The sequence below is a fragment of the Cyprinodon tularosa genome, unplaced genomic scaffold, assembly GCF_016077235.1.
Source record: "Cyprinodon tularosa strain WSP-4 unplaced genomic scaffold, ASM1607723v1 ctg30, whole genome shotgun sequence".
Taxonomy (NCBI): Eukaryota; Metazoa; Chordata; class Actinopteri; order Cyprinodontiformes; family Cyprinodontidae; genus Cyprinodon; species Cyprinodon tularosa.
In genome coordinates, this window is record NW_024039008.1 from 3,736,989 (window position 1) to 3,758,361 (window position 21,373).

General features: G+C 37.6%; 1 protein-coding gene across 2 annotated transcripts; it reads left to right on the top strand.

Annotated features, from left to right (window-relative positions):
* The first annotated feature begins 925 nt into the window (after positions 1–925).
* tbxa2r (thromboxane A2 receptor) lies at positions 926–21,162 on the top strand. 2 transcript variants are annotated; one of them, XM_038291783.1, is made up of 4 exons: positions 926–1,158; positions 13,290–14,147; positions 16,693–16,823; positions 20,006–20,184. In XM_038291783.1, the coding sequence occupies exons 2-4, from the start codon at positions 13,365–13,367 to the stop codon at positions 20,049–20,051; spliced, it is 960 nt and encodes a 319-aa protein (XP_038147711.1). In that variant the 5' UTR covers positions 926–1,158; positions 13,290–13,364; the 3' UTR covers positions 20,052–20,184. The 2 variants fall into 2 exon arrangements, with proteins under 2 accessions (XP_038147711.1, XP_038147709.1); XM_038291781.1 differs by lacking the exon at positions 16,693–16,823 and having other exon boundaries at positions 927–1,158; positions 20,006–21,162.
* Positions 21,163–21,373: the final 211 nt, after the last annotated feature.

Sequence of the window (21,373 nt, forward strand, 5' to 3'; positions counted from 1 at the left end):
GGCCCCCATCCCACTCTCACATACCAAGCAGATGAAGTCTATAGTTTTACTCAAGTGGCATAGTGCAGCGATTTGAACACCCCACACTTGGGAATGGGAAAAGGGGATGGGTTTTACTTTTGGACAATAAAGTTTAGGCATGCACTGTTTCACTCCCACTTTGTATTTTCAGAGCACGATGGCTTTTTTTTGCCGCTGCCTTATCCGTGAGAGCTGCAGACACATGCATAGTTTCTGTGTGCTTTAGGTGCATTCAGTGCGTTGATTGATAATTAATAGAAATTTAAAGTATCTTTCTTTGATTTTTGTGGATTTGAATAGTGTTTGACAGGCTTTATAATTAAGAAGTAACATTTTTTCTAGGAGCAGCTATGCCTATGAATGCATGTTAACTTGCAACATGACCACATTAGGTCACTGTATCCAGTTTCTTGTTAACTGTTATTATTGATACACATATGAAGCAAATACAACAATAATGATAATTGGATAAAATATATAAAAATTTTAGTCATGTTCATCAGATTCTCTCTTTTTAACACACTGAAATAACTTTGCAAATGCAAAAAAAAGGACTGCTATATTTTATCTCTACTAATAGCTATACACAGGCAGCTGGTATTCATTAATGTGGACCAGCTTCTTAAGTGTAGTCAGGAGCCTAACATCACAGTTTACCAAGGTCTTTGTTCTTTCCCATTATATTCATGATTTTAAATGTATTTGATGCAAAACAAGAATGTTTTCTAATTTACAAAATGTTCCCTTTATTCAAGACAGAAATATGAAGAGAGCTATTAAGAAAAAAAAACAGGACAGTATCCCCATATGAACTTCTATACTTAAGATATAATGTGTATCTTCCCTGAGCCCTTCCCCTTTGTTTTCCGGGGGAGGAGTTACTCGAGTTAAAGGAAATGTGTCCAGAATAGCATAGATGAGTATCTGTGCTGCAGCAGGAGGGAACACAGTCGGCAAAATGAAGTAAAGATGATACAGAGGAACTGCTGATTTGTAATCAGCTGGGACTTTTTAGAGGCTGTATGATATTACACACTTTTCTGTGTGTATTGTTTGCAGCACTGTAAGTCATAAAAAAAGGAGCAAGTTGAAAGGGATAAAAAAAAAAACACCTTAACTCTGGAGACCTCTTTTGTGGTAAGATGCAATTTAATACTTAAAAACATTTATTAAAAGAAATGTACCTGCCTACAAACCGAGCATGTTCCTTTGTTTATACATTTGTGTGGTAGAACCTTCTGTGTCCTATTTAATCATTTACTTTCATTTTGTTGTTTTTGAATACTACGAACAGAGAAAATATTCTTAAATATTCTAAACATACCTGACGGAATTTCAAACTAATTAGGGGGGCCACATGCCGAAGGCATGGCCCACCTATTACTATTGCACATATTTATTCCGCGTATTATTATTATAGCTTATAGTTCTCCTCGTCCCCTAAAAACTTCGGCGTGTAACTAGTCACGCACCATTCGTCGGATCGGGCCCAAAGTTGGCACACGCGTAGGGACCAATGGTGCGATGCGTGCTTGTATAAAACTTTCTCATTAGTCCGAAGGTTTGCGAATTATTAGCGAAAACGTCGCAAAAAAATCCCATAGGAAATGAATGGGGAGAGGGAAAAAAAGCATAAAAAACAGCACCTCACTGTGTCGGCATACATTCATGTAGAAAAACAGTTTAAAGCTCAGTTTGTAGATAAATCCTTCGTCTATTTAAAACTGAAGACGGTATGTTGATAACTGCTACGGTTTTTGTATAATCAGACCTCAAGCGCCACAAAGTTTTAGCAAAATCCACCCTTCTAGAGTGGAGAGACTGAAAAGCTAGAGTGTGAGGCAGCCGTTTTTTTAAGACCAAAAAACATTTTAAAATCGCCCTCACGGCCACATATTTATAGCTAGAGTCACCATTTTTGGTCAGTTTGTAGGCTGAAACCCCTGGACTCACACAATGTCTTCAGAATTACGGTAGGATTAATACTTTTCCTTAAAAACGCTCCACACCGACCTAAAGTCGATGAAAATCAGAGCCGTTTTTCATTGGTTTTGGAGCAGCAGTGGGGAGAAAAACGAATGACATTATATGTTTTCAACTCGTCATAAATATTTTTCTGAAAGACACACATACACCAAAGTTGGCATAGTTGGAGTCGAAGGATGGCTGACGCTCACGGTGAAAGAATTTTTTGAATAACTCATACGGTTTTTGCTCAGCAGTCGTTTGTTCGGAGGACATTTTAAGCACCAGAAAGCTGGGTGAGAGGGACCTGCTGCAGCTAGCTCAATTAAAAGATCAGGTGTGAGAAAACGTTTTGTCTTTTTCTTTCTCTTCCCATTCAGGTTGTAGATGACCTACAGCCATGAAAGTTACTCCAATTGAAGACAAGATATAGCTGTCGCTTAGATAAAAATAATTTTTCAGATATCATTTAGTGTTTTTACTCAGCAGTCATTTGTTCGGAGGGGGGCTTTAGCAGCTTAAAGGTGAGTGAAAGTGTGTTGCTGCAGCTAGCTCAGTTAGAAGCTAAGGACTGAGGACCCGTTTTTCTTATTCTTTCTCTTCCCATTCAGGTTGTAGATGACCTACAGCCATGAAAGTTACTCCAATTGAAGACAAGATATAGCTTTAGCTTAGATAAAAATAATTTTTCAGATACCTTTTACGGTTTTTACTCAGCAGTCGTTTGTTCGGAGGGGTGCTATAGCAGCTTAAAGATGACAGAGTGTGGTGCTGCAGTTTAAACAAAGGGAGGAGCAGGTGGGATCAGCCATTTTGTTTGTGCTTCGTTTTGGGTTGTGAAAGACCTACAGACATGAAGGTTACCCCAGTCTGAGACAAAGGATAGATGTTTCTTTCACTGAAAGAATTTTTCTAATACCTTTTACGGTTTTTGCTCAGCAGTCGTTTGTTCGGAGGGGTGCTATAGCAGCTTAAAGGTGACAGAGTGTGGTGCTGCAGTTTAAACAAAGGGAGGAGCTGGTGGGATCAGCCATTTTGTTTGTGCTTCGTTTTGGGTTGTGAAAGACCTACAGACATGAAGGTTACTCTAATTGAAGTAAAGATATAGCTGTAGCTTAGATAAAAATAATTTTTCAGATATCATTTATGGTTTTTACTCAGCAGTCCTTTGTTCGGAGGGGGGCTTTAGCAGCTTAAAGGTGAGTGAGAGTGTGTTGCTGCAGCTAGCTCAGTTAGAAGCTAAGGACTGAGGACCCGTTTTTTCTTATTCTTTCTCTTCCCATTCAGGTTGTAGATGACCTACAGCCATGAAAGTTACTCCAATTGAAGACAAGATATAGCTTTAGCTTAGATAAAAATAATTTTTCAGATACCTTTTACGGTTTTTACTCAGCTGTCGTTTGTTCGGAGGGGTGCTATAGCAGCTTAAAGGTGACAGAGTGTGGTGCTGCAGTTTAAACAAAGGGAGGAGCAGGTGGGATCAGCCATTTTGTTTGTGCTTCGTTTTGGGTTGTGAAAGACCTACAGACATGAAGGTTACCCCAGTCTGAGACAAAGGATAGATGTTGCTTTCACTGAAAGAATTTTTCTAATACCTATTACGGTTTTTGCTCAGCAGTCGTTTGTTCAGCAGCTGTTCCTCCCATTCAAAAAAGCCTGAGAGCTAAGGAACGATAGTGCTGCGCTTTTCTCTCTGTCACTGACAGGCTCGTTAAGCGTTGTCAAGGTAACCGTGCTTCAAAGAGATTTTACCTCTGCTGTTTTAAACAGCACATATTAATCCAATGGAGGGTGAAAGCACTGATTTAACATTGGAAAATGGACACTATATGACTGCTGTCCATGACACTTCCCTTGCCACTCAACACTGATAGACTTTCAAAATAAGACTCCAGGGACCCTACAAAATAAAAGCCTCTATATTTTTTACATATATTTATTGCCCTATATGGCTCAACATTATGACCCAAACTCAACCCCATTTTAGAGAATAGACTCTAGGAGACTGTTTAAAACACACCCTATGGCAAATTTCAAAATAAAAGCCTCCCATTTCCGCTTCATCTACTGCCCTAATAACATGGAAAAAGAGTGATTTAACGATTGGAAAGTCATCAACTATGATTGCTGGGTCTGAACATTTTCTCTAAACACAACTCTGTTGGACTTTCAAAATAAGACTCCAGGGACCCTACAAAATAAAAGCCTCTAGATTATACTAATGCAATAATTGATGCAAATGGCTCAACATTATGACCCAAACTCTTCCAGGTTGTTTTTATTAGACTCTAGTGACCTTTTCAAAACACACCCCAGAGCAAATTTCACAATAAAAGTCTCCCATTTACTCTGTAATACAGCAGCTATTCACCTAATAACATGGAAAACCAGTGATTTAACATTTGGAAATGGATTCTATATCACTGCTGGGCATGACCCCTCTTTTGATGCACATCCATGATAGACTTTCAAAATAAGACTACAGGGACTCTACAGAATAAAAGCCTCTTCCTTATACACACTCATACATTCTGGCATATTGCTCATAGCCATTTGTAATTTCATCACTGCAATGGCTCTGAGCATGCGGGCGGAGCCCGCCATTGGTGATTTCATCACTGCAATGGCTCTTAGAAGGCGGGCGAAGCCCGCCAATGGTGATTTCATCACTGCAATGGCTCTTAGCAGGCGGGCGGAGCCCGCCATTGGTGATTCTTTTCATCGCTGCAAGGGCTCCTAGCAGGCGGGCAGAGCCCGCCAACTGCGCTTTACCCACTGCGGTTCAATATGGACAACCCATATTACCCTTGTGCATCATATGCTGTGCACGTCTATTTCCCAGATTTCAGTACAAGTGGCACACAGCTCTCTTTGCCCATGACCTAGCCCTCTTTGCTTCCCTCAGCAGCCCTCAAAGGCGTAAGCAGCCCCAACGTCACTTGCCAGGGCCGTATTGGCCCAGTTACCCAGACGGGCAGTAGGTGGCCCCCCTCAAAATTTCTTTAGAAATTTTCTAGTTCACATTTAGTACAGATCCCTTTTCCATACTGTAGTTAAAAAGCTGAAGGTTAGTTGTATAATTTTATAGCCTTAAAGCAGCAGATAATATCAGAATACCTCCTGCTACAAAACCTGTTAATTCTCAGACTTGTCTTGCTTGTCGTCTAAAGAGAAATCTCCTAAACTGTCTGAGGGGTTCAGTTATCTTCTTGATCCTGGATGTTTTTGTAGATGTATCTTTTGGTCATATTGTAATCCTGATTGAAGATTAAATGCAATAAACAACGGGCAATTACTGAACTCTGTTTGAAAGTAATGTGAAATGGACCATCCCTGAAATGTAACCCTGCGATTTAAAGTGAACATTTATGTAGAGATGGATATTTCCAAATTAAAATGGGGTGAAAAAAAAAAAAAAAGCTTTTGAGAAAGAGAATGTTATAAAGTCATGCAGAGAAAGTTATGATGACTCAATCTTGGACTGGGAGGATAGGTTTAGATAAGGTTAGGTTAAGTTTTTGAAAAAGTTGTAGGTAGACTGGTGATGTTTACTTCGTGATTACAGAGGAAGTGGGCAGGGCGTGGGTAGGTATAACAGTCATAACAAAGGTTCTATAGATGTCAAGAGTCTCATTTTGGTTGGGAAATTATCGTGTTTTACCCCTCTTTCCTGCTGTTCTCTCGTATTAGCAGTACCTTGTAAATTTCCTGTATTATTGTAATGCAAAATTCTAAAAAGGCAAAAAAAATACAAAAAACGATCTTCCACTCAAAGCCTAAATGCTTCAGGCCTCGCAAGTCAATCTGATCACCAAATTGTAGTTTTCAATTGGTTGACAACTGTTTTAGAGTTCTTGCATATATGTCTTAAAATATCATTCAAATTCCCCTTATTTTTTCAAATCTAAAACTTGACAGGTGTAAGGTGGAAAATATGAAATATTCAGAAAGCAAGAAGTCTATTACAGTTGACACTTATGCACTGATACTGCTTTATTATCAGAAGTGATAAAAGGTTTTTGCGGCTTTTGAGCACTCATTTTCCAAAACAGTGTCTGCTGTAACATATTGATTGTTTTTGTAAATGGACGCTTTCTGTTAATGAGACTTCCAGGAATACATCTTCTCCTTTCTCTTTGGACACTTCCAACAAATGTCATTATTAAGGCAGAGACTGAGTCTTACCTTGTGAATAAATCAATCCATCCACTGCAGCTTATCCATCAGGATTACAGGGGCGTGGTACATCCTGGTCACCAGTCCATGGCAGGGCACACATGCACATATAGCCATTAACGCACCCACAGAACACACAGACAAACTTGTCTCACTGTCTTTAGGGGCCTTTCCATTAACTTTCATTAATTTCTACAGCCTAAGCATGACCCTTACCCTAAACCTAACTATTACAGGTTCAAACCTACCCACAGCCTCAACTCAATTCACCCCTTAGTCCTAAATGTGACTCCTGACCCAGTAACATTCCCTCTTGCAGGGTCCAGGCATTGTACCATTTACATTTTCTGTAAAAAAAAATTAGAGATTGTGGGCCCACAATGAATTAAAAACATGAGACACACACGCACACCATGTGTGGATTCTCTGTGGGTACACCAAATTTCTCCCAAAGTCCAAAAATATGAGTTTAAGTTAATTGGTGTCTCTAAATTTCCCTTAGGTGTGAGTTTGTGTGTGTGTGAGGAACCTTACAGGTTCATGTGGGGACGATTGCATGATCCCTATAAGGAGGGATTATCTTGTTAGGTTGGGGGTTAGGTTTAGGACTAAGATGTGAATTGAGTTCAGCTTAGGTTTTTCATCATGTCATGGTCATTTTGATAAATGTAACAGTTTCAAGCAAGTGAGCAATCACAGTAAAACGGACAGATGGGTTAAATTTTTATATCCGAAAGGTCATCATCATTTCCTAACCTCAATTCAATAATCGGTCAGTTCCTGTACATTGATTACAACACATTTGTGTCAGTTTTTTTAAAATGTTTGTTTTTCGCATTAACCAATCACAGCTCTTAGAAGGTGTGAACCACACTTACTCCCCCTAGATTGAGGAGCTAAATCCATCTTTAGCTTTAACTTCTTTGATTTATTTAGACAAACAAAGATCAAAATATGAAGCCACATGTTTTTAAAGCCATGTGTCTCAATGGTCTTTTTAAAAAAAAAAACATTTTATAGTAAAATCTTTGAGAATAATATATAGCAAAAAAATAAATATTATTATTTTCACGTGAGGTAAGGTTCTATTTGTAAAAAAAAAAAAAAAAAAAAGAGCAATAGCGTTATCCAATTACTCATGCATGTACTGAGACAACAAGCAACTCGCCACACAGAGCTGGGCCAAATTCCAAATGCACCACACTAAACAGCAGGGCCAATTCTCATCAAGAAAAGACTTCAAAATGTTCCTAGTTCATGCCTTTATTTAACCAGGTAGATCTAGCTGAGATTAAATGTGTCTTTCTTTAAGAGCATTGATGACATTTTAGGATAATTTTTATAATATAATGAATTCTAACTATTATAAGGTACAAGCTATTATAAAATCAATGTTGGCCCTATATTGTAGCATAACCTCTTTGACCTGCCTGTTTCTCTTTACCACCCAGCCCTGTGGTGGCCTCACATGAGCTGTCTGCACATGCCTGTGTTTTTGTCAGTTATTCAGGTAGCTGTGCCACAGATTGGGATATTAATTTAATAGCTAAGCCTGCTCTGATCCTGTCTACAATTTAACTTAACTGCCAGTTGAACTGTAACTTGAAAAATTTATGAAAGGATTTTAGTTTAATTATCAGAGGTGTCCCTCATGTCAATTAATATCACAATTTGGGGTAAAATATGATGCTTGGCAGAAGTCTGTGCTGGTAGTTCACTAATGTTCTTTGACAAACCTCTGAGAAATTTATAGGACAGCATTATTTAAACTAAGATCAAATTACTTACAGTTGGACTTTGATGCAGAACTCATGTAGTGGCATGCCACACCCTTCAGTAACCTACATTTTATTATCTTAGACTTACTAGAGCTTTGTAGTGATGCAGTTTGTGCTTGAATGTCACATGTAATAAAAATGAATCTGTTGGAAAACCGGTTTCTTACGTTTTAAATGATAAAGTTTGAACATCTCCAAATTAGATAAGTAAAGCCAATAAAGCTGCCAGTTATCTCTTTGGTGACAGTGAGATAACTGACACAACCAGTGACTGATGAGACAAATGGGGAGGAACAAGAAAGAATGAAGGGGTAACACAAATGGCAAATGCAGCTCTTCTTTCATATTTTTTTTCTAATTTTGAGAACATTTGTTGAATTTACATCCACCTTTACTAAGATGATACTGAATCCAAAAGCTTCTTTCACCTGTCCTTGTTCATTCAAAAGTGAAAGTAACATGTTACAGGTTACGTGACTGCATCTGTACTTTAGACTTGTTTTCTCATTGTTTGAGTTCCCTGTGGTCTACTTTGCTCCAGTTTCAAGTATGTATGCTAAACAATAGTAGCCAGGCATGTACATTATCTGATGATACATATTTTAGTTTCTTGGAAACCAATAGACAAAACTCTACCACTCTTGAAAAAAAATGTTTTTGTTACTGTAGCAATTTCTCATTAGATACTAGAGAGACTAAAACTGCTCTGTTAATTTTTGTAAAATTATTGGTAAAATTTGCATTGTCAAACTTCATAAATGTAGTCATTAAGCTGCATTAAATATGTGCTAAAATGCGCCTAATTTCCTGAGTATGTTGCGCTTTAATCAGGAAGTATTCCCCTCTAGAGTGCAACTCCCCATTTGCTATGGAGCAGCAGGAGCCTGTCGGCCTCTATGAGATATCTCTGTTAAGGTTTGAGCCTTGGTCTATTCAGGCAAGCAGCAAGAGAGAAGAGGCCTGATTGGATAACATGCCAAAATGTGTCACTTCCAGTGAAGTTGAACCTCTTAGGGGGGTCTATGGAGCAGGGGCGGGTCTATGAAGCTGGTGCTTGATGCTGATTGGCAAACATACTTAAGGATACTTAAGGATTTTTGACTGACAGTGGCCAGACAGGGAGGAGGTTATCCACATGAGTCGAGGGGGAAAAGTCATCAATCAGTCAGAACAGTCATCTTGAGCTGAACTCTTGTCATGGTTTCTAGAGTTTATTATTTCAGAGCGCTTCACAACAGCTATTTTCATCTGTTGTAGTGATCTGTTTTATGTGTTTCAGTATTTGTTCATGTAATACATAACGTTTGGATTTAAAGGTATAGTGGAGAATGTTCTTTTTCGGGGTGGATCATCAAAATAAGTGGTGCTACTAATTGTGAATCCTTCTGGCTTTATGTTTACGTAAGGCCATCCTACATGCTCTTCCCCATTTTCACTTACCCTTTGTGAGTCTAAAATAATAGAAAAACTGCAAAACTTCTTTTGGAAAGCTTTCATGAGTGATGCAAACAGCAAAGTGTGCAGAAGAAGAAATGGGCTTGTGCCGTTCCCTCTTGGGAGCAGGTACAGGGTTGCTTTTTTTTTTTTTACGTGGAGACGGCAGGTCTTTTAAAGATTTGCAAAAATCCTCTACTATACCTTTAATCAATACCATTGAGCGTTGTTTGTTTGAGAGAGTAGCAGCCGGATGGATGTTTGAGTTCAACAATGTGCAGGATGTTTGTCTAGTTTCTAATTTGTTACAGTTTTAAATAGGCAAATATATTTTTTCATGAAACAGTTTTAGAACATTGACTCGGCATCTACAATTATATATTTTTTTGCAGTAGTGATCTTTGTTGGGAAGTAAGATGGCAAGAAAAAGGGTTGAGAAAGACTTAAAATATGAGATTGTTTAGTATATTCCTGCAGCGATTTATTTATTTATTGTTTGTTTGTTTTATCCGTATCCTCAAAAATCCATTGAAAACAAATAGTTTGCATAGAGCAAATAATCTTATTTCCTCTGTCTATGTGATTAATCCTGAAATGATAATATTTGCTGAAAGCTAATACTTTTATTAGCTCCTTGGGCTCCTTCAAGGGCTCCTTGAAACAATATTTTAGGTCAGTTATGGGACTTTATATTTCTGCACCTCTGTCATCACAATCCTTGGAAATGCATTTCCTGTCAGGATATGGCTCTTCCTCTGTATTGTAATCTAGAAGTCACTCTCCCTTTTTCTTGTCCCCACTTCTGCTACTCTAAGCTGCTTATTTTCTTTCTAAAATTATTATTAAATTCCTTAAATAATCTTTCCCATTTTATATTTATTTAAAATAAATAATAGTTAGCTATTTTTGCAGATTGCTCTGAACTTTGAACAAAGAAAACACAAAATGTCTCTTCATATTTATATTTTAGAGTCAAATAAAGGTACTTAAACTGTCTTTTTCATCATCTGACCAATGCTCTTTTCCTACGCTTGTGTATTTTTTCGTTGCAATATAATATATGCAGGGGGAAAAATTTGGAAAGACTCAAATCTTGGAAAAAACTGGAATCTGCCTTCCAATTTAAGGGGAGTGGCCTAAATATTTTACAAGGAGTTTCCTGTAAATACTAACACAGGTTTCGTCCTTACTTAAACTATTGTAAAGAGGGTATCTATTTTAATTAGATGGATAAATAAAAAGCTGTGTTCTGATCATCAGAACACACATTGTAATTAAAAGTAACTATGTCTGCTTTGCTATTGGTGTCTTGTTTAAATGGCTCACCATCATGTTAAAATCTGGCATGCATTGGGATTTAAATATGGTCCAGCCTCCTTGGCCTTATCTAGACCCACAGCTAGTTTGTGATTGTCCCTCTTGTGTTGTGGAGTGGAATAACATAGCGCAGACCATGCTTCAAAATTGGCATAAATCAAAAATATCTGTATCATACCTGCAATAAGCTCATTGCAACACACTGCTGCAGGAGTATAACCAGCCCATAAGGCTTTGTGCTTATAGAAAACCTCAATCAGAGCCCTAATCCACCAACCAAAAGCATATGAACTGTTTGACCTCTGTCTCTCTACAACATAGTCTAAGAACACAGACAAACTTTTATGCTGACATTTTGTAGGTGTGCCATTGGCTCCAACTTTATTCCCAACTATGGCCAATAATCAACATGGAAAAGGTGGAGAGAAGAGAGTTCCGCTCTCACAAGGGAACAAGACTAACTCACTGGTGTAGATACATAAATGATGCTTGAGCAAGAAGTCAAGTCATTCTTTCAAAACGGATGAAACAAGGAACCCATGGATAAACTCATGGCACAGCAGAGGAGAGCTCCTGCCTCTCCTCTGCTGTGCCATGGTGTAGCATTTAGGGTGGGGTGCAATTTAACCACTGGAGTAGTGAAACACATTCCAAATAAATTACACAAACAGACTAATCCGGATTCGGCAACTTATGCCAGACAATAGACGTTAATGATGGGAAGGTGATTTGTGTGCAACTGGCTTGACAAAGTGATTTGACATGTGTGCCCTGGTTAGAACAATAGGCCTCCAGTTTTTAAAAAACTGCAAATAAGGCAGCTCCCAAACTAAAGGTTACTCATCTGGAAGTCTCCTAAACTGATACAACTATGCATTTTGGATCTTCATTATAACTGAGCGTAAGCCCGGTTTCCTTCAAATAAAGTTTTTACACTAAATTAAATTGATTCTGCAGACAAGAATGGGTAGAAACCATTTACACTGCCATGTACTGTAAGTCACTCATTGCCAGTTTACATTACATATTCTTGATAACTGCTGTTGCCAGCACGATGACACAGTCAAACAGACAGCTTCAGGAACTTTTATACATAGGGCCAGGTGAGTTTGGCTGTTAATAGAGGAAATCTTTATTGAAAAACTAAATGTTGTATCTACTCAGAAAAAAATATGTGAAAAAAAAGGAGAAAATTAGTATCTTTAACTGTTCCACTGTGGAAATTTGTCCTCTGCATTGAACCCATCCCCTATGGAGCGCACTGGGCTTCACACAGGCAGGTATGCATGGGAGTATTGGGTCTTGCCGCAAAAGATGAACCCGAAATCTTTGTGGCCTTTCAGCGATTCTAATGCCCTGCTGTTCAACCACTCCCTTACGGCAGAAGATATTCATGATGAAGCCCTTTCCTTGTTAACAACGGTTTGAGCTTACTCTAATAATACATTTACACTACCCCTCTGAAACCGATCCGTGCAGAGTTTGGACCGAGCTTGGATCAGTTAACCGTGCCGAGCTTGGTTCCTTATGACACATCACACAAGCACTGTTCCTCACCTCCTATCGGCAGTCCACAATACTACAGCTCTCAAGGCAGGAATTATGCAAACAAAAATGGTGACGCCCATAACGTTCACAAAATGGTGTGCCTGTGTAGCGTCCTCCACCCAAATTCCAATGAGAACCTTGGTCTCGGCATCATTCCAGGTAGCAGCACAGTCTTTCAATGCCATATATTGTTAATAGGCTGAGAAGAAGTTTGTGTAGTGTGCAGATGAAGAGATCCATGACTTGCAAATACGGACGGGGGGGGGGAAACCAGCAAAATGAGTCAGTTCACTGTAAATACAGTAGGAGATGACGCTGGTTGCTTATGCGCTCTTTATCAGAGAACCAAGCCACAACTGGGTTCAGTTGTGTCTGACACAGACCGTTCTCGGTTAGGTTTCGAAAGGGTAGTGTAAAAGGGGCTTATATTGCGCTCGTGCTTGTCATCTTCCATGAACAGCATGTCTCAGCAGAGATTCACAGATTTTCTTTTCCCCAGACTCTTCTTCCAGGTCTGCTCGGAAAAGCCTACATAGGTTCCTCTTAGACATTATCCTTTTTTTCTGTTATATACATGCCTCTCACTCAATAAAAAAAAAAATAAAATTTAACAGGATAAATTAGGACTCGAATGGAGTTTTCAAGGTGGATAACAATCTGGTAGATTCAAAGTGATTTATAAAACTGGGATTTCAAGAAATACTTTAACTTAATCTAAGAATCCTGAAGTTATCATGTTGGTGTTATTCTTTTACATTTGCCTTCTGCTGACAGAAATATTGACACATGAAATGTTAATAACAGAATGCTGAATTTTGGAAGAATCTTTCCCAACCAGTGTTTGATCCATAGCCTATTTTTCGCTTGAGAAGTAAAAACCTCCTGATGCAACTACTGTAGTCTATTTCAATGTTTTTACTGGTTTCAGAAGTTACTTGGGTAGCTTTTTGAAAAACAAAACTGTATATCATTTTAAAAACATTTATTTGTATCTCCAAATCAATGTTTAAATAGACAATTGAATTGCAACTTCTATTTTCATTTCTTTAGGTTGGATGAAGTGATTTTCCCAAACTACATGTCTTCAAATCTGAATTTCAAGATCTGAATTTCCACCTGAGCATCATGGCCGACTCAAGCAACGTCTCATCCTGTTATGCCAACACCAGTACTCCATATATATATGCCCCTGCTGTGGGTAAAGTTTATTACTCAGCCACCTTCACCACTCTGGGCCTCATCTCAAATCTTATCGCCTTTATTGTCCTGATCAAATCCTGCAAGGAGACACGAAACCAATCACGCTCTTTCTTTCTCATCTTCCTGGGTGGTCTTGTGGTCACGGATTTCATGGGTCTGCTGGTCACTGGCTCTTTTGTGATCTCATTCTATGTTACACATGTTGATTGGAGTAAGTCAGATCCTACCTGCCACTTTTGTAACTTCATGGGAATGTCTATGGTCTTCTATGGATTGTGCCCTTTGCTACTTGGTGCCACCATGGCCATTGAACGCTTTATTGGGATCAACCTCCCATTTGTACGTTCGTCCCGAGTGTCAAAGAAAAGAACTGTCTCCATGGTGCTAATGGTGTGGTTTATTGCTGGAAGCATATCGATGCTGCCAATCCTAGGCTTTGGTAGCTACCACATTCAAACACCTGGCTCCTGGTGTTTCATCAACATCACCTCCAAGAGAGGTGACTGGACATTTGCACTGCTCTTCTCTTTGGTTGGACTAATCAGCATTGCTACATCCTTTTTCTTGAACACTGTGAGTGTGGTGACCCTGATCAAGTTATGCTGTGGAGCAGAGAGGAGACAGCGGCGCAGAGACCATGAAATGGAAATGATGGTGCAGCTCATACTAATCATGACCATTGCCACAGTATGCTGGTGCCCCTTACTGGTAAGATATTCTTTTTTTTTTATCTCATTCATTTTCATTCTTTTTTTTCCACAAGTTTTTCTTTTATTTTTATAATTCAGAATTTTCAAAGTAATCCATCAAATTTTCTGGTTAAGGTGTTAGACTTTGATGTGAAATTGTATCTCAATCTTAGATAAATGGTATAAAAGAAATTAGGAAACTTGATAAAATAAATGTATTATGAAGAATTGAGGTGAAAGCATGATTTTCTTATACAAAAAATAACACAAAAAATAAATAAAGAAGGTAAATGTTATATCCCCACCCATCCCCTCACTCCAAAATCCCAAGTCAGATAGACTTGTCTATCTATCTGAAGTTACCCGATTAGCATACGTATAGAGTCCAACATGGTTTACTCTATTCTCAGTATCCTTACAGTTGTTATGAGTGAATCAGGATTTTTGAGGATGAACATTAATGAATAGACGTCAATAAGATGACTTCTAAACAGAGTATTGCTGGATATGTTGTTGAGAGGTTTAGAGCAGGGTTAGGTAATAAAGGGTCCCATGGTAACCCCGGAGAAGCTGCAAAGAGCTACAGCAGAGGTGGGGGGGATCTGTTTTCAGGACAACTATTGGTTGTATGCATCACCAATCTTACTTCTATGGATAAATATTAAGGAAAAAGGCCAGTTTTTAAAAATAGGACCTAAAATGTTCCCTAAATCTAGAATTCCTGGGACACATAACATTTTGAAGACATATCTCCAGTGAATTCTTTTTTAACAATACACCTTCATAAAAAGCACTGTATGTGCAGGAAAACTAACTCTTCTCATCACCCTAAACACACCACCCCTACTTCAGAATGAGGTAGTAGGTGGGGTCTTGCTGTAGGAGTGATACTCCTTGATAGGGAGATTAACAGGGCAATACTGGAAGGAAACAGGGCAAAGGCTTCAGACCTGCGACAAGGGGTAGTTAACTTTTTCCCTTTTACCATCCACCTGAAATACAACTTTTGTAAAAACAAATTGCAATTGTCTGCCCAGAATTTTGTCTAGAATGACAATCCAGCTCCCATCCAAAAGGTAATCTCAACCAATCAGAAATACATAATAAAAATAGGACAATGAGCAGAAAAGAAAGAAAAAAATTACTTTTTTTGCAGTAAATTCATATTAGAAGTGTTATGGTTGAAGTGAACTGAAAACATGGAGAATACAGAAGTACCTCTGTCACTGGAACCAAGGGAGGGATGTTTGGCCCTTGAAAATATATATCCAGAACTCCTATGGAAGGGTCTTACATCAATGCATATTCATCTTTTCAAATTAGACAAACAGCAGGTCTAAATCCATTTGAGACATTTGCGGCAAGAAAGTGGATTTGATGGTAGAGATATACATTTTGTTACAAATAGTTACCCTCCTTTTTGTTTTTTTGATTTTTCTTTTATTAAACTCTGGTTGAATTGCACATAGCTGGACTGTATCTACTATAAGGAGGACTTCTAAGGGCTTAAAATCTCCCTAAAACTGTACATTTTAAATGTGACAAAAGTATATATATATATATATATATATATATATATATATATATATATATATATATATATATATATATATATATATATATATATATGTATATGTATCAGCAACGGTAGTCACCAACATTGCACACAGGCCTGCTGTTACCTCTTTTTCAACTTCTGGTCTATGATGGTGTGTGCTGTGCAGTGATAAGACCAGCAGAGGTAAGTACTTTTGTAGATTCCCACAAAACCTGTATACACTTAAATCCTTTTCTTTTCCAGTACTTTCCACACTGACAAGGAAACATGAAAAAAGTTAAGAACTCAAGTCTTGACTGTGTGGTGCGTCAACCCACTGGTTGTGCTACAAAGGAGAGGTTTTGACCTAAGCTTTAATCCTCTGCACTTTTTTGTTATCAGCTCAGTGTTTCAGATTTTTAAACCCAAATAAGGCATCAGAAAGCGCCCAGCTAATTTCTCTGCATTCCATTGCAAGCTTCATTTAGTCTTCACAATGTGCCCCTTTAACAATCTAATCTGAAAGGTTTTGTTCTTTTTTTCCTATCTTGTATGACATGATACTTTTATACCTAAGTCGAAATGCCATTTTACAGGCTTTGAAAATTAAGGAACATTTCCTTTAAAGGAAATTCCCACTAGGTCATCCGTTACTTTCAGGATACATTATATTGGTGTGTATAGGTGCTGAACATTCCACCCTATAACCTTCTGAATGGGCTTTAAAAAAAATTTAAATTACATAGTTAAATATCACCAAGGTCTACCAACATTTAATTACCAAGACTAATTTATGAGTCATTTTCAGAATACAAAATAAATAAATATACCTACTGTACTTCACAATTCGTTATGTCGATTTGTTTACAAAGGCTGTTTGTTACTTATGCTTTTAGTAATTTTGCAGGACGTTACCTCAAAATCTTGGATTTCCCTTTACTCAATTTCCATGCATGTCAAGTGCTGGCACACATTCCCAGTCAAGCCTACAGAATGTCTAACCTTAGGTATGTGGCGTCCCGCACAGATATATATTCTGAAGAGCGCACTAAATCCGTCCACAAGTGATGGCAACCTCTTGTTCTTCATTCGAATCGCCACCTGGAATCAGATTCTTGACCCCTGGATATACATCTTGATTACAGTGTCCAAGTTAAGGCGAGTAACAAATTAGCAATTGTGATGCACTGTTTAAACAGGCACTTTTCACCCCATAATATCCTAACTGTGGGTTTTTGTTTGCATGCTTCACCAGCATGCTTTTACCCTTTTTTTGATTAAAACCCCTGGTTATGCACCATGATCTCATTATTGTTTGAATTAAACAATTCTAACCCACCAATCATGTGACCTATAAGTATAATTTACTGCATGCTTTCATCCATCTCATGAATTTATTGCTAAGAAATACATTGTAATTCTTAACAATTTGCTATTTTACAGAAATAAACGGAATAAGGTTCAATTCCAGAGTCAAAATTTAGTTTGATTTGTAAAATCCGTTGACATCCCTTACTATAAATAAATGTAAATTATATAACTCCTCGCTAAATACCAGTTTAAGCGAGTAATTTCATTCTTATTTAGAAAAAAAAGCCACACAATGTTAAAGCAAATTCTAGTCAGGCATGACCAGAGTGTGGTGCTGAAAGCACTGAATGTTCCCTTCGAGCATGTGCTATCATACCAACAGATTCACACCTGTGATGCCGGATGACCCCGGGAGCACCCGGAATTGCCAATGGCGACCCTGATAGGCAAACCTGAGAAAGTGGCGGGTGTTCAAATGCAATAGGCAAATGAAAGTAGGCATTTGTCAGATCTATTGACATAAACCAAACCCCCACGCAACAGTCTGAAGGACCTCTGCTGTGGTGAGCATGTGGAAGGGAAGGACTGTTAGATACCGATTGAGTCCTCTTAGGTCTAAAAAGGGACAAAAAATGCCCGTCTTTTTTGCCACAAGGAAGTATATCCAGTAGAAGTAGCCTCTGGGTTGAAACTAGTGGCAACTCTAAATGCAAGAAACATACCTACTGAAAATGAACAAAGTCCATTATAGAAATATACAGAAATTTAGAAAAGATCTATTTGGGGTAAGCATATATGAACACACTGATGCTTGATATCACTTTACTGTCACTGAACATTTTAAAGTAACAAAATCAGAAGATTAAAAATTAAGAAAATTTACATTTAGTGAAATGTAATTAAAATGCTATTTATTTTTATAATTAAATTACAAAAAAATCTGCATTTCAATATACATATATTTCAAATCACAGACAACTAATTTGTTTTGCTGAAGCCCACTAAAGTCAAAGCTACGACGGAGTATTAGGGCCACACATGAAGAGAAAAAATATTTTTGCCATGACGAGATTAAACTCGACATTAAACTCAACATTTCGAGAATAAAGTTGAAATGTCATGTTGAGTTTAATCTCGACGTGTCGACTTTAAACTCGCCATTTCGAGAATAAAGTTTATATATCGTGGCGACTTTAATCTCGACATTCCAAAGTTTGGAGAAAAGAGCAACCGCGCTCCACAGCTGCAGTCTGCGTTTTAAGAGTGAAGGTAGTCTTTGACGTGCTGCAACTATATAATCATCACAGGAAGCGGTGGCCTACCAATAATAACGTAACATCTTTCCCTATGCTTACCCAGGCTCGCAGTTCTGAATTTGAGAACATTTCAGTCATTTCAACTCTATTCTCGAAATGGCGAGTTTAAAGTCGACAGGGCGACTTTAAAGTCGACCTGTCGAGTTTAATCTCGTCATGGCAAAAATATTTTTTCTCTTCATGTGTGGCCCTAATACTCCGTCGTACAAAGCAGACATCATGGGGATTTGGACAACTGAAATAACTTACCAAATACAGAACATTTAAAACAATTACTTACATTCCCAGATTTGGTAATCTAAGCTGTTGTCTTTGAAATTGTGCCAAGAGATAGCGCTGCCAGAAAATAACTCAGAGAGCAGTTTTACAGACTATGACTTTTGAAATTTTTTTTCTTCTGCTTTCTTTAAGGGGGAACCTGACATCATAATTCAATAAAATCAAAAACAATAGAAGAAGGGGGCTTGCAACAGTTGCTCAAAATATGGGTGGCTCAAACTGGGCTGTACATACAAGGAACCCATCAGTCATCTCACAGTTGAATGCAACTTTACTGAGAAATTAACAGTCACAACAATCATAATATCACTGTAATAATATCAGCTACTTTAAGGTTATGATGATCTACTTTCTCTATACTTTATCCTTCTTATCCAACAATAAACTTACTACTGTATTTAAATAATTGTGACAGATTCTAATCCAAATAGAGTTCACAGCAAAGGGACAAGAGAGTAGATGGCATGTGAAAGAAGGCTGACTTAATTTTATGCACTATGAGCTCAAAGGTAGGCTTAATGGGAGAAGAATGAATTTATTTTATATTTTTCGTTAAAGCTACATTTATTGATAATTAATAACCACTTAAACCCAGTTGTCCTATAATGAGTTTAATGATTATTAATGATATTACTTTCACTTTAAAATTACCTTCTGTAAAATTAATGAAGTATGGTCAGTCCATTTGAGTAAGTCTCTGTTTTGGTCTTCCAAAGAAAAGACAGATGGGGACTGCAGCCTATTTTTTTTTTCTTTTAATTTCTAGGAAATACAGAATGCTTTTTCTTTTGCTGTTTCCAATTCCTTTATTTCCTTAATTATAATCACCTAGACCTATATACAGGAGAAAAACAGTGTTGCAGTAAAACCTAACATTGTCCATTTTAAAAAATAAGTATTAAAAATAAAAATGGCATGAAATGAGATTTCTTTGACCTAATCCTTGGAGAAAGGGATCTGGATTTGCACAAAGCAATACTTTTCATTGCATTTCTCAATGTGACCTACTAGAAAGAAACATTTTAAAGTCTGTGAAAAATTAAACAGAGAAAAAAGGTCATCCTTGGTCTACATGTCATCTAAAATTAGCTTGTTTGCATGATTTGCTGTACATGGAGGAGTCAAACATAACATCTTAAATTCAGCAGGGATAGTTTACTGTTCTATTGTTTATCTTGCCTCACAACTACCATGACAGTGTTATCCTATTATGTACATATCAATACATGTTATTGTTGTTAGTTTAATTTCAATATTAACCAATTTTATTGTTTGTTTTTTTTCCCCCTTTTCAAAATTTCCACTCCTGATATTCTCTCTTTTTCATCCTTTCTGTCTTCTTATTAATGTCTCCTAATGGATTGTCTTCTTTTTCATCTTTCTATTGACTCTTTTGTTGGATATTTTACCAAATCTAAATCTGCACAACTTTAGGTCTTCATTGTCACGACAGCCTTGGCCGGGACTGGATATACGGTGAAATATCTACTCCTCTGGATCCGCTTCGCTACCTGGAACCAAATCCTAGATCCGTGGGTATACATCCTGTTTCGGCGGTCAGTTTTACAAAAAGTCAACCCTCGCATTGATTGGTCTCAGAGCTCGGTCAGGTCTTTGTATCCATCATTTCGTGAAAACGTCCGTAGGTTCACCCGGTCTTCAGTGGGGAGCAACCTGGGCTCAGATCTCCCCGAAAGTAATGAAAAATCCAATTCTACGCCCTCATCACCAACATCGCCATCCTCACCGACTCCATTGTTGGTTGGATCAGAGTCATAAATTCAACAGACTAATAGAAGTGTAATGAGGAAAACTAGCATGGTTGCACCAGCAATGTGAAATTAATCAAACTTCTTGTGTAACAGTTAATATTTCAAATGTCTGATATTATCACTTAATCACCATTAGAACCTAATATACGGTCTAAGAACTATTATATTTACAAAGAAATAGAAAATCATACAAATATTCAAAATTGTACTTCACTGGCACACAAGTAAAGCTAAGAATGAGGTGTCCAAGCTGAGAGTTTTTGTTACCTAATGTACTTTTATTCTACTATATAGCAGCTAACACATTATGTTAGAGATATGCCTCACTGTTATAATTAACAGGAATATATACATGAATAGATATTGAATGCTTAACTTCAAAAACAATAAAATGGTCTTTATAAGCTTGTTTGATATTTAGAATTTTGTTAATTGTCAGCTGCCCATCCATCCATCCATCCATCCATCCATCCATCCATCCATCCATCCATCCATCCATCCATCCATCCATCCATCCATCCATCCATCCATCCATCCATCCATTTTCTACACCCACTCATTGCAGGGTTGCAGATAGCTGACTTCTCTCTCTGGATGGGCAGTAAGTCAGCAAATGTGTAAAAAGATTGTTGTAGAATGAAAAAACTTCAAACACAAATTATGGAACCGAAGGAGAACACCACTATGTAGGATTAGGGAAATGAAATGCCATGATTGACAGTATTACTTTCTGCTGTGTGATATTTTTTGATTTTGTAAAAGTGAATAAAAACTATACTTTTCTTGTTTTCTTTACTGGTAATAAAGCGTTTAACAATGCAATTGTAATGTATTTTTTATTATTATATAAAACACTAAAACTGTTTTGAAAATGATGTTTACCCTTTGTTCTTTAGTGACCTTTTTTATTCCCCATAACAATATTTAGCGCTGTTATTTAGCTATGTACAGCTACAATCAATTATTCTATTCAATGTCAATTAAATTCAAAATTCTTTTTGACACATACCTTCGAAACAAGAATCTATTT